The sequence below is a fragment of the Melopsittacus undulatus genome, chromosome 3, assembly GCF_012275295.1.
Source record: "Melopsittacus undulatus isolate bMelUnd1 chromosome 3, bMelUnd1.mat.Z, whole genome shotgun sequence".
NCBI lineage: Eukaryota > Metazoa > Chordata > Aves > Psittaciformes > Psittaculidae > Melopsittacus > Melopsittacus undulatus.
In genome coordinates this window covers 60,387,869-60,402,094 of record NC_047529.1, presented here as the reverse complement: position 1 = coordinate 60,402,094, position 14,226 = coordinate 60,387,869, and the positions used below count along the sequence as shown (strand labels likewise).

At 34.9% G+C, this 14,226-nt stretch overlaps 1 protein-coding gene across 1 annotated transcript in view; it reads right to left on the bottom strand.

Annotated features, from left to right (window-relative positions):
• FIG4 (FIG4 phosphoinositide 5-phosphatase) overlaps positions 1-14,226 on the bottom strand; it is a 70,012-nt gene that overhangs the window by 34,734 nt on the left and 21,052 nt on the right. The window contains exons 7-15 of the mRNA XM_005154681.3: positions 13,437-13,565; positions 11,800-11,900; positions 11,220-11,382; positions 10,491-10,588; positions 8,152-8,285; positions 6,113-6,229; positions 5,622-5,667; positions 4,230-4,378; positions 163-329 (exon numbers count right to left, since the gene is read on the bottom strand). Of these exons, the coding sequence (XP_005154738.1) occupies positions 163-329; positions 4,230-4,378; positions 5,622-5,667; positions 6,113-6,229; positions 8,152-8,285; positions 10,491-10,588; positions 11,220-11,382; positions 11,800-11,900; positions 13,437-13,565 (1,104 nt within the window). The remainder of the gene's footprint in view (positions 1-162; positions 330-4,229; positions 4,379-5,621; positions 5,668-6,112; positions 6,230-8,151; positions 8,286-10,490; positions 10,589-11,219; positions 11,383-11,799; positions 11,901-13,436; positions 13,566-14,226) is intronic.

Genomic DNA, 14,226 nt, shown 5'->3' with positions numbered 1-14,226 from the left:
ACTTCATCAAATCAGAATAGCCATCAGGTTTTACCAAATTATTTGGAAACTGTAACACAGAGGATCTCTGTTGTAATATCACAGTATGGATTATTGAAACATTACAAGTAAAATGCTCTTTAAATAATGGCTTAAGAAAAAGGCACTTGAAATTCAATTTACCTGAGAAAGCATTACTATAGTATCTTGAGAGTGTTTGCATAATATCTTTGGAATGCTGAGTCCATGGAGCTATCTTTCTATAGGTCTTTACTCTATGGACAAGCTGAGAGCCTCCATACTGCAGAGATAGTGTGTCTCCATGATCTTCATATAATTCCTCAAACAATCTGAAGGAAAAGCAAAATGTGTCATCTATCAAACTAATGAAAAAAAGTTTTTTCGCAGAAAAAATAAAATACTGTAATTAAATAAAGTCTTTATGTTTAACAAGCAATGCATTTTCTTCTCCTAAGTACTTCTGCCAGTTTACAGAAACTGGTATTTCATTAACTTGATAGTAAAGAAGCTATTAACTTACAAACACTGAAATTTCAAGATATGTCTCTATTCTTTATTCAGGTAAGTATGTGGACTTTTTATTCAGATGCAATAATCACTAAAAATCATTAGACTTAGATTTTCACTAATTTAGAATGTATCAGAATGTGCTCACACTACAGAATATACATTCCTGTAGACTCAAGAAGATTAACATGTCCTAGTAGTGTGCAGGGGGAAAACAAACTGTAAGCCTTCACAAACTAAGATATTTTAAATACACTAAATGGGACAGAACACTTCAATATCTCAAGGCCATGTTTACTGTCACAGCCACTGGGAATGATAGTTATCATAATTTTCCCAAAATCTCTCTAGTTACAATAATGACGGCTGACAGGCACAAACTGAATAAACGTGACTTGTAAGAAATGTGAATGGCAAATACCATTTGCTGGAGCTGGAAAAACATGATGTAAGAAGAAGGTAAGAAAGAGCTGGCTGCTAAGATGAACAAGGAGAGCTGGCTTAAACCAGGACAGTTCTTTATCATCAAGAAGTCGACAGCAGACTCCAAACTGGGAGCAATACAAATAGCAAAAATTATCAAGAGCGCCCCAACAATGACAAAAACACAGTCCCAGAAAATAAGGCTATCCTACTCCAGAAAATAACACATTGAAAAACGCTTCTCAGAAATGGAGACTAAGGTCTTCTTTGAGCAAGACAATGACAAGCATAACATCTTACTAAAAGAGGCTGAAAGTTTAGTTAAGAATCAACCAACCAAACCAGGACAATACAACAACAAAAACCACCACCACCAAACCACAACCAAATCTGTGAAAACGTATTTCACATGAATATCGCAAAACACAGTAACTCAGGCATCTGTACAGGATACACTGGAATATTTAAGAAGCATAAAGGAGGGTAGAAACAAAATAACAAAAATAAAAAAAGATCAAATCAAATCAGCAAAAGCATCCATCTGACTGAAGCTCTCAAAGGCAGTGAATGAAGAACATTTATCTGAGCAGCCACTCAATTTCTGTAAAAGCAAAATACCTGTCCAGCAAATCTTCTGCCTAAGTTCAAGCACAAAAAGATCAATTAGGAGGAAACATCTGCTTATTAACTTAAAGCTCCCCCTCAACAACAACAAAAGCAAAAAAAAAAAACCAACAGAAGAAATAAACTAAACCACGAATTGTGCAGAGCTCATGATATCATAGATGATAATTTGTTTGCTTCTTTGGGTTTGCTGGGTTGTTTTGTTATTGTTTTTTGGTTTTGGGTTTGTTTTGTTGTTCATTGTTGTTGGTTGGTTGGATTTTTGTTTATTTTGTGTTTTTTTTTTTTTAACACAAGCAGAAGGCCAACTGGTCAACTGAAAGCTAGAAACCTGATTCAAGACAAAAATTGGCAGGTAAAAGGATGATACCTCTCAAAATTTCCCAGTCAGCTATGGAGTACTGATGAACCAATGACCTTGCAATAAAGGGTCACAGAAAACAGACAACTTTAAATTCATTAAGGACTCTGATCCACCTGATTTGGAAAAGACCTAAAGGAACAAATTACCCTTCTGCAGCCTCAAAATATTAAGCCTGCAGTCAAAGTCTGCTTTTCTGTAGAAAGACAAGTTAACTACATGTGATAAAATGAGATGCTAAGATACACTTTGCCTAGGAAATTCTCTACATAAGACAACAGTTAAAGTGAAGGAATCACTGAGAAATACAGCTTACAGAAATGGTCTTGTGCAACAAAGTCATTAAGATTAATATGGCTAGACACAATATTGGACTGTTCAAGATGCATATCCTGTTTGTATCCTTCACAATGGCCAAACAAAATAAAATGCTGACTTCAGAAATCTAGTTCAAAAGAGATCATGAATTGTAGCCAGCCCATGAGACCACATGAGAGAAGTCAGAATTATAAAGACAGTTAATGAATGTGATGAAAAAAAAATTTTTTTTCAGACACATTAGCTAAATTAGGGACGACAGACTGCTACTGATTACCCCATTTGGCCAGTTAGAAGAGTGTAAATGAAAAGACAGAGCATACAGGAAGCACATACTCAGTGCAAGGCAATGCAGGGAACAAGAATGCAGGAGCCCCAAGTGAAAGACTGTATCACGGAGACAGTACAGCTAGCACATGCCTGTCTTCAGGATGTTGTGTTATGGAGATTTTTTTAATTATTCTGAATACACTAATTCAGAAAAAAGTCTTAGATGACAAAATCTGTTTCAGATAGACATCTACTGCAACAGAGAATAAAAATAAATAAGTCAAATGCAGGCAGATGAAAGTAACCTTTTATGCCAGGCTAATAGCCATATTTCAGAAAGATAATGAGAAATAAGATATCAGGAAATTCAGAGACAAAGCAACCACTATACTCTTAAGAGACAATGGTAAGAGATGGACATTTGGGTGGTTGGAGCATAGAAAGTAAAGTGGAGGTAGAGAAGATAGACAGGAAACATAGGATTATTGCAGCAGGAAACAACAAAGGAAATCTGGACTCCCAAAATAGGGTAGGAAAGGGGGGAGGTTGTGAAGCCTAAGGAAAGATAGTAAAATCCAGTCTGAGGTGCTGAAGTAAATGGTAGGTGTTGGGAATACCAGAGTGGATATTAGAGACATGTCCTCCTCCTGGATCCCCTCTAGTTAGAATCCAAGAGTCCAGACTGCTGAGTCTCCAGAAGGCTGCACAGCAACTGGTATTGGTAGCAGCAGCTGTTCCCAGATCTAAACATGTAGCACCTAGTAGCTGAGACACTGTGGATTGCAGGCACTGCACAATGAAGAAGCCAGCCAGTGGGTGCTCTCTCTGGTCATCAGGCAGCCAGCAGCCACAGCTTGCACAGTGAGCCAACGTGCTGCAAGTAAGGTTATTTCTATGGCACCTACCAGCTCCTGGAAGCTAATGGGAAGAGCAGCTGAAGGTATCTCTTGAGTAAAGGTGCAACTGAGTACTTTGTCTTTTCTGAAATACCAGTTACATCTCCATGTTCTAAAACTATCAAACCACTAGTCAAAACCAGAAATGAAGGCTTCAGTTTCACAGTCATGACAACATTTAAGGAATAAAAACCACATCACCTCAAGGACTCTTATGTTATTTTCTGAAGCTTCTTCACAGATTAAGTAGCTTAGTTCCCATGACCCCCAAAGCATTTCAATTTAAATACTCAGTTTTCTTAAATGGTTTGAGGATGCTTGAATAAGATATTTGATCTGAGAGAACAACTTTGCTGAAAACTTCTCTTCAATAAATCAAAAAGCACAACATTTTATCCAAAGGAAAAATAAGAAATAGCAAGGTAAGATGTACTGCCATACAAGTATCAGTTTAGCATTCTCCATAAAAGCATGTACTTCTTTCAGTTTATATTTTTCATCAGCATTTTGCCTCAAGCAAGTAAAAGACTGGAGTGGGGGTTTTGTTACATTTATTTGAAGGGAAACTTTTAGCTTTAAGTTTAGGCATACAAAGAGAATGAAGACAAGCAGTTATCTTAAAAGAAATCTGATTAACATACTTTTCCAGAGTAATATATTTTCAGCATTACTGGATTCTCTCAATAAGAGTTCAAGTATGGAAGATCTTTTAAATTTGGATGAATAAATATTATTAAATCATTCCAATAGGAAGAACCACACTCCTCTATAGAATTTTTCTAAATCTCTTGACAAAATTACAAAAATAAAACTTTATTAATATATCTTACCTAACAGCGTCCGTATCAAATTGCAAATTTGGTTTATCAATCAATCCCAGTGAATAGAGTTGATATGCCAAAGCACACTTTCCCACCATAAATTGGGCCGTGTTAGTGCGATCTAAACAGTCCACACAATTGGTTCGGAGAACTCCCGTCTGGGAAAGGAATCCAAATAAAGAGATTTTTCCTAATTAACAAATTACTATACTCACAATTCTTACTTTTTTCCTACTATCCAAGACTTGCCAAATCTCAAATTAAATCACTTCACAAAAATTTGAGGTAAGACATTTCTAAAGATGTTGAAAAGCAACTCATCTCTAGCAAGCTATATCAGACTGCTGTAATGCCTACTTTGAAAACATTCTTGCTTTTATCATTACACAAACTGCATCTCTCCTATTCACAAACAGCCCTAAAGATTCACCTTAATGAGAAAAGTTATGTGATTTCAGTGAAGGAGGTCTTATTTTCAAGTTATGTTGCAACTACATAAAAAAAATAAGCACTCTTCTATTTTGCTGTGGTTTTACTATGGGGGTGCTTATCTTTTAAGCTTTCTGTATCTGGAGCAACACACACAAACTCCAAGTCACAGTCATGCGTGTATTCTTTTACACAGTTTGCACCACCATTTGTAAATTCCATAATGCACACAAAGTTATTTTATATTATGAACAACTGCAAGAAACATAGTTTAATATATCAGCATGGGAAATGCTTTTGCTTAAATATATATGGCTACATCCAAACTAGTCAACTAAAAGTCACTGCCTTAATAAAGAAGCACTTTTGGGTGTGACTCAAGATTCAGAGATGAACTGTGATCCCAATGCTTAAATGTATTCCAACGGTGTGACACCACAAGTGATTAAAGTTAAAAGGTAGATAAAATACTCATTCCCAGTGTTAAGCAGTGCTTCTAGTTTTATTTTCTTTTATTGACAAAAATTATAACAAAATACAGGTTATTCAATACTGGTGAAAATGTCTATGAATGTCACCAGGCTTAAGTATGTTTATTCCTCACCTTCTCTGTGTAACATGATAATATGCAGTTTGTTAAAATGCTGCTGTTTTAACTGTCAATGCACTGGTAACACTGCAGACTAAATAATAATGGAAACTTGTTTAAAGTACAAGCATTTCTTAGACTACCTCCAGCAAAAATTAAATTCCAACAGTATGAAATTTTGTGGTACCATGCAAGAACTTTAAGACATATTTTCCAGTTGGAATTCTGGGATGGACAGCAATAATGCTCTTTACTATAATTAGTAATTTAAACACACCCCAGGAATCATCAAGTAGGTATTTAAATTAAATGATTCACTGCTGCTTTGGAAGTGCTGATCTACATCACTGTTAACTGTGAATTAATAAACTACAATTTAGTACCTGCAAGCGACCAGTGGAAACAACATAACCTCCTAGTTCATTCCATCTGAAAGACAAACAAAACAGAATGTCATACAAATAATTTAAAAATAATAACAGGTCATACCATGTATTGATCTGCTCAGTGAAAAACAGTGACAATTAAAAACCTGCCACATAGCAAAACTGATGACCCTGAATAGCAAAGGCAGTGAAAACTCTACGCCACAGTAAGATGTTGTATTTAAATAACATCATGACCAACCAACCAAAATCTCCTGGAAATATTCCAAAGCCATAGAAATTTTCTTCAGTGCACAAAAGTTGAAGTATGTACAATGCCAGCAACTGGAAGGTAGAGGCCTAACATACATGATAGCACAAGCTAGTTGATGTAAATCTCCCCTCATACTGATTCTAGTCACAAGAAATAATGTAACAGACATAGAAATCCCCAACAACTCTCCAAGGAATAGATGTTATTCATTATGCATCAATTAAATTACACGTACTTTTCATCTGGCCGCAAGATACTGCAGTAGGAATCAGGTCGATTTACAAAAAATCCAGTCTTCTTTACTACACTTTCTGCAATCACATTCAGTCTATCAAGAACATTACAAAGTTTGCTAAGAAGAGATAAAAAAAAAACAAAACATAGTCAGGATACATTAATACTAAAAAAATTCACTGCTTGGAAGGTCTTTCAATATCAAAAATTATTTAAAGGAAGGTTAACACCACAGCTTTACTTACCCAACAGTAATTATGTCTATAGTTTTCTTAGATTTTACAGACTTAGGAAACACTGACTGTATCTGAGCAATTTTGTTTACTTTTATTAAAATGCACTACATAAAGTAGAAATGGAAGACTCCAAAACTCTGAAACTTCTTGACTTTTATATCACATTAATTTTCCCCTAACAAACTTTCAGTGCTTTGCGAAATAAGAATGAGGCAGAAAAGGATACATGATTATGTTAAAATCATACTCCCTCATTTTGTTTGCAAGGTGTTGTTTTGGTCAGTAACATTTGTCCATGCGTGGCCTTCGTGATTTCCTACACCTCCTGCTCAGATCAGGGCATCCATCCATTCATTGTGGGGGACTTCAACTTCTGCTTACTCAATTTTATTTTCAAATAAAATTTACTCAGTTTTATTACAATGTTTACACTTCAAGTAATAAAACTAGTACTGCTTTCCAGCAGATCTACTTCAAAACTACATGTTAAAGCAAACATGTTCTCAGTATTCCTGAAACTGGCAGTTCCTTAAGCAGACATACACATTATCTTCCACTCCTAAATATCTTTTGCTTGTATAAATAATCTTGTTCAAAGGTCTCAGGCATATTTATATCTGTAGTAGGGTAGATAAACGTATATCAAACTTAAAGATAGAAGGGGAATCCTTTGATCACCTAGTATCATTTCTCAGATAGGACAGACCACTAAGCTCCATCAGCATCACTCAAGAGGAAAATCAAGAACTTGGAACTAGCATACCTTCCGAACGGAAATCTAGCCTTATTTTGAGATTTGCTATTTAATGGTAACACAAACAATTGCATATGCGTCCAATAGTACACAATGACATTTTAGAACAAAAAAGTAGTGTGAAAGCACTACTCTTTAAGTTGAACTTTAAAGTTTCACACCCCCATGACAAACTATCAACAAACTTGCAATTTCAAATAGCAAATAAGGATTTTTTGCAAAGCTTTTCCATAAATTTTTAATTGAAAACACATTAATTTTATTTCTTCCCCTTGAACCATATCAATTTTCCCATTGTTTTACTCAGACTGACATAGTAATAGATACCTGAAAGTTGACCCACCAATTCTTACCATCCTTCTACAGTTTCTGGCATTGTAAGATACAGTAGACATACACAGATCAGAGAACTTTACAACCGAATTGTGTGTTGCTTCAGAATAGCAATCTATACCTGTAAATTTAAAATGTTTGTGCCTTGTAAATAGTTCTACATTTAGAAAAACATTCACCCTTTTCACATAATTCTAGTATAGCATTCTATTGTGCAAAAGTGTAGAATAAAGTTACGGAATATATTTTGCCTTTCTAAAATACATGCTCCTAACATTATGAATGTTTTAAAAAATATATTAATGCACTCATTTCCTTTTGATAAAGGAAACTGAAAAGAGGGACTGATATGAAACCCCTTGTTTTTCAAAATTTTGTAACTCAATAAATTCAGTGACTGAGAAGTATCTGACAAATGCAGTGTTTTGACTAATTCAAAATAAAAAGTGAATGTTGATGCTTTTCTAATAGCTTTTTCTAAAATTTTCCTTTGCAGAGAATTTAGAAGTTTTCAGGCCTTGCTCCACTTTTGTAAGAAAACACAGAAAACATTAAAAAAAACTCCAAAAAAGTTGAGGGTTTATTCTGCCCATAGATCTTTATAAATTTTTCCCATCATTCACTGACAATACATTCAACTGAAAAACAACACACTCAGTAGCATACAGTTATTTTCACTGTGGCTAAAGCACTAGTACAAAGAAGGATCTTTTCTACCTTTTCGTGTATTTGGCCATATCCCAAGGTATATATATAATTGCATGCTCTGGGGGCAAAAACTGGTTGAGATATGTCACGGCAGCAACAAGCTCTTCACTAAGAATCCTTTCATGCTTTCTTTTTTCACGTTCCTTTTGCAAAAAGAAAAGGAAGTTAACATTACAATTTTCACTAACAAATGTATGTAACCCATATACATATACATGTATGTATATATAGCAGAAATTTAAAGTGGAAGCTGTAACAGTAGGCAGTTCATAAATACAATTAAGTAATTAAGAGACAGAAAAACCTAAACATTATGGGGTTTTAACAATTGATCTGCATTAGTACTAAAAGTCACTTTTTCAACTGTGCTTAATAATTGGCTGAAAAATGGAACCCTGTAGCAGCAAAGAAGGGCACACAGAAACAGAAGTGGTAATAGAAAAAGATATGGACAAAGACAAGAGAGAAGGAAAAAGACAGGCAAAAAGGAAAATGTCCCATTTAATTCTGGGGTACAAGAGAAAGTAGGCACTTTCTTCTCCACTACTGGTAGGAGATGGGGAACAACAGCTACCATCACCCAGCTTTGCAATAATTTAAAAAAACTTAAAAAAAAATTTAGTTTTGCTGCCATTTTCTGAAAATACGTGTTGGTACTCCACATATTAGCATGGCTTTCCTCTCAGCTTCATTCAAACTAAAACCTGTACTGAATCTACATTATAGAAACTGCTTTAAATATATAACCTAATGCATTCCTTACTAATTAACAAATTTCCAGCACAGATATATGAAGACATAGATTTATATCCTATAAGGATGCTAGATAGGGACTATTCATTAGGGACTGTAGTGATAGGACACGGGGTTACGGGTTAAAACTTAAACAGGGGAAGTTTAGATTGGATATAATGAAGAAGTTCTTTACTGTGAGAGTGGTGAGGCACTGGAATGTGTTGCCCAGGGAAGTTGTGAATGCTCCATCCTTGGGGGTGTTCAAGGCCAAGTTGGACAGACCCTTGGATGACATGGTTTAGTGTGAGGTGTCCCTGTCCATGGCAGTGGGGTTGGAACTAGATGATCTTAAGGTCCTTTCCAACCCTAACTATTCTATAATTCTATAATTCTAATCACAGAATCATTAGTGTTGGAAGGGTCCAGTAATAAAGGAACATGAAATTTAACATTTTAATATTGAGCATCTAGAGAGGGAAAGAAAGACACATTTTCAGCCACTGTATCAAAAGCCCTGTGAACAAAAGCATATAATGATTCACGTGTCAAGGTCATGTGAGCCTAGACTCACTATAGCAATGGCTTTTCAAATCTATGGCTGCAAGAGGTAAAATAATTTTCTTGTCAACAAATGCTATCCTGTGTTAATTTCATAGACTCTTGAACAGTCTTAAAAGCACTCCTACATAGGAAAGCTTCTGGAAATAGAAAATAGATTATCTAGTTCCATTTATTACAACTTAAAGAGTTTTAAAACCATTCCTTTTGAATTTTCCCTATTTTTTAATTCCAGGAATAGGTCCTGCATGCACATAAAAGGTCCTTTTTTTCTGCTGAATATAGTTCTATAACATGATAAATGATTTTTTGAAGACAAAAAAGAAGATATGATTCATGCAAAACAATATCTTAACTCCAAATGTGGAACCAGCCATCACCAGAGAAAATGGCTAGACCAGAACAGAAAAAAATGAAACAAAAAAACCCACAACACAAATATAAGAGGTAATAACAAAGTTATATTGCCATCCAGAATTCAGGCTTTGTACCTCAACCTATTACACAGGAGTGAATTGAATTACTGCAGCAACCAATGAAGCTCCCCCTATTAGTCCAGCCAGGCTGACAATGGCACTGCCCACCAGCTAACATCAAAAGCTTCCATTTTCTATCCTGCCTATACTTCCATAACTCTATGAGGCAGAACAAAATAAAGAAGGTAAGTCTTTATCATAGTATTTCAAATAACTTAGTCATCAGTGTCAAGAAGCCTACAAACATCACTTTGTATGAAACAATAATATTTTAGTGGTTTTACTGCTCAACTAAATTTATTGGTAAATTTATTTGGACTTACATCTAAAGGGTAATAGAAAATACCTGAAAGCAACAGCAAAAGGTTACTGTAAGAGGGCTACAAACATGGTAAACTTTTTTGAAGAGTGGTAGTGAAAGCAGAGTTATGTACTGTCCTGCATAGGATGAAATTTCTGAAGAAAATAATGCATTTATGTGCTAATATTAGTTTAGAACATAATGAAAAATGACACAGACTCTACAGAAGTATAATATTAAAATTAGAAAATATATACAACATAATAAAATTTTTGTACCTTCACAAGATTCAAAATAATAATGGGAGAACCAAATCTCTGAAGCATTTGGTCAAAGTGAAGAGCAGCAACATGTGCAAAAGGATCTCCTTGGTCCACTGCAATAAATAGATAAATTCAGGACAATATTAAGTGAGCTGCAGAGTCACTTGAATAACTTTCCCCTAAAAGTACTCTTCACAAAAGACATGTTAACTCTTTGACAGTAACAATACAATTACATACTTCCCCCTCTTCTCATGTAAAAGCTGTTAAAAGAAAGCTTCCCTTTTCCAAATAGGAAGCAACTTCTTCACCAAAACTTAATGAGATGCTTACACAGAACAATTATTCTAGCCCCACTAAAGTTAGCCCAGACTTTTTCCACGATTTTCAATAGGCTCAAAATTTTATTCACAATAAAGAGGTACATGTAACTGATTCTGTATACAAAATAAGCATAAAGAAAGCTGACATCTTCAAACAGAAGTTTTTGTATTCCATATCTGAATGTGAAGTCTAAGACAGAGATTGTTTTCTATTCAGTTTCACCAAACACAAACATTCAACCATATAAAAGGCTGTATGCCACGATGTTTATTTTAAAGAACTTTGATCTACCTTAACTTACAGCTTCCCAAAGAACAAATGTATAGACAATTCATTCATTTTTAGTTTTCACTTACTGTCTCCAGTGCTCCCGTAGGGGACAGTGCTAACTATAATCTACCACAAAGAATTTGTACATACATGTTATGGGTGGCTTAGGCATCATAGTTGAAATATCTTGTGACCAGTACAGAGGGACAGATCCTCGAACCTGAACATAAGATGAGTAACTTCCAGCAGAAAATGACATAACTGAAGCATCATAAAGTATTTGTTCAGTTTCTACTTCATTAGCAACATCTCCCTAAAACAAACAGAAATACATGTATTACATACGACACTTCAGGGCTGCATGTATTATAGAGAACTGATCATTACATTCAATTAAACTGTAAGACACCATATCACAGTAGTGAGAACACCACTGAAGGTTAAATTCCCATTTGTCCTTAAATGTGTATTATCAGATTCTTTTCCCCCCTCTATTTTGGAAATAACATTAACTTTTAAGTGTAAAAAAATCATTGCCGGTTAAGACTTATTGTTTTAAGGACAGCTTTATTATCTCAATTAAGAATATGATAGCATTATCTAACAGCATCATTTACAGCCAAAACTGTAACAACCCTCCAAAACATTTCAATTCTCCAGTCAGTCAAGCTCAAGCTTTCATATAGTTGGGGAGGGTACGAGGGAACCCCTAAAATCAGATTTAATTTACCTCACAGTTTGCTCCTCGTTTCAGAAAACGTGTTCCAGCAAATTTGCTTGATCTTCTAGCTATCAGAGTGACGTATATAGGGCGACCATAAATTAACAGTTCTTGAGAGAGAAGTTAAGGTTTACATTTCACATGCAATTTCTCATTCACTTACTTTAAGCACAAATTCTAAAAATAAGTGTACAAAACTGAAACATATGATTTACTGACATGTCCTTAACAGTGATGAGTACCACTTCCAAATTTCTTTTGCAGCTGGGAAAGAGCACAGGCTTTTTCAACAATGGTTTTTAAGAACTCTGAAAACAGAATACATTACATCAACCACTTCTCACATCATACAGAAGAGAAGTATTTCTATTTTACAAAGTGGCAACAGAAATGAAATAGGCCCAAGATTCACGACGGGCCACCAATACTGCTTTAGTGAATACTGGGATTGAAATCTGGGAGCTTTTATTTTCAGATCAGGTATACCAGTTACCACCTAATTATTTGTTTGGAAAAGTAGATAAATTTGCAACTAAATTAACAACAACTGAAAACCAGAGACAAACAGCTACAGATGCAGTGGTGGCTTTCTTTTAGGCTTTTTTTTTTCGTATTAAAAACAAACAAAAAAGACAGAATGAGATGTCTAGCATGACTATCACAGCTTACTTAGTGCAAAGGAGGCACAAGTAAGAGGAAAGAAGACATTTGTTCATCAAATACCTAGAGCAAAGACTAATGCCACACATGAAGTAGCTGCAGGCATAATGCTTGTGGTAAGATCCTCTACTATTACATTGATTAAGTAAGACCACAGAGGAACTAGTGGCATATAAAAAACGTATCTAGCTTTCTGTCTGGGGACTAAGCCAATGACCAGCAGCCTTATAATCATAAAAAAAAACCAACCTAAAATCAAATTTTACAGACACCACTAACCTTAACTTTGTAATTGTATTTGCTTGCCCAGATACTCTGTTGACAGGCTTTTAAACAAACATTATGCTCTTGATGATTAAATTAGAATGTGCCTATAATATACTAAATTCTTACCAACATGTTGAGATGGCATTTTTTTGGAGTGTGATATGCATTTGGGCTTTTTCTGATAACACTACAATATATATAAACCCATTTACTCATTTTAAATAACACATAGCCAGGAAAAAAAGATTTTCAGATGTCCTAGTATTTACTTAACTCTACTTGAAAAGCAGACCTAAAGTTCTATCATCTTCAACAGAAACAAAATAAATACAAGAATTTCTGCAAATCTCAGTTACTAAAAAATGTCTTAAAGATTAGTGATAGAACATTTCTGGGTCAGCAGCTCAGTTCTGTTTAGCTTTTTTCCCCTTTCCTCAAACATATGTGAAAAGATACAGCTAAGCCTTAAAATCCTCCCAAGTTCTTTATTACTAAACCCCATGGCTACAAACTGTGTCTCTCTGAGAATTCTGTTATAACAATATAATAGTGGTTTTTATTTAGCATAAAGCTTATAAAAATAATGAAAATAAAAGCCAGCCAATAATTCTAAAATTGAAAAAGTATTTACATGACAAAAATCATTCAAGGTATTCGACACATTCAAACTTTAAAAAAAAAGTTGTTTTAAAACATTCCTTACAACAGTAAAAGGATGCTTGACTGCCCACAGAATCCGTGAATGATATACAGCAGCCAGTCACGATGAACAGTATTTTTCACTGCCTCCAGAAGCTTGCCATTCCACACATACTTTTCGTAAGGCTTACTGCAAATTCCAAATACACCTAGGAAGTTATTACAATGAAAATATATTAGCAATTAAGAAGGAAGCTTACCTGCACTGGACTTTTAAAATCCAGGTCACTGGACCTTCATTTTGATTTTCCTTTGACTGTAATTCAGTGTATCATTTACCCACACCTTTGAAGTTTGCCAAACACAGATAAATTCTGGCACATGCTGAATGAAGTTCAGCATTTATGAGGATCTGCAATTTTTCTATGGTCACTGAAGTATGCAAGTGCCTTCATGCAGAGGTTTCTGATATTTACAATACTGAAAAGAGATCTCTGCATGGTAGCAGCAGAGGATTTGATAGTAAGTGAAATAAACCCAATTAAATTTCAGTTAAGGTAAAAACACTTTCATAGGAGGACTTTATAAGCTTTTCAGTTCTGAGTCAGCTCTGGAGTTACTTATTAAGTTCTGGAAGATCATGTATATCCCTGGCCACCTTCACAAAAAGCACATCAATCCCCCTGTCACATAATTTAGAGTGGTTTTCCTGATATGCACTGACATAAGAAATGCAGCTATTGAAAACTTGCAAATTAAAATGAAATTTCTGATATACCTGGAACCTAAGTCTTTTTCCGTTTCAAAATTTAAGACCAAGATGACAACTAGCACTAAAAGTTGGTGAAGGGAATTAAATGGGTCTTGAGA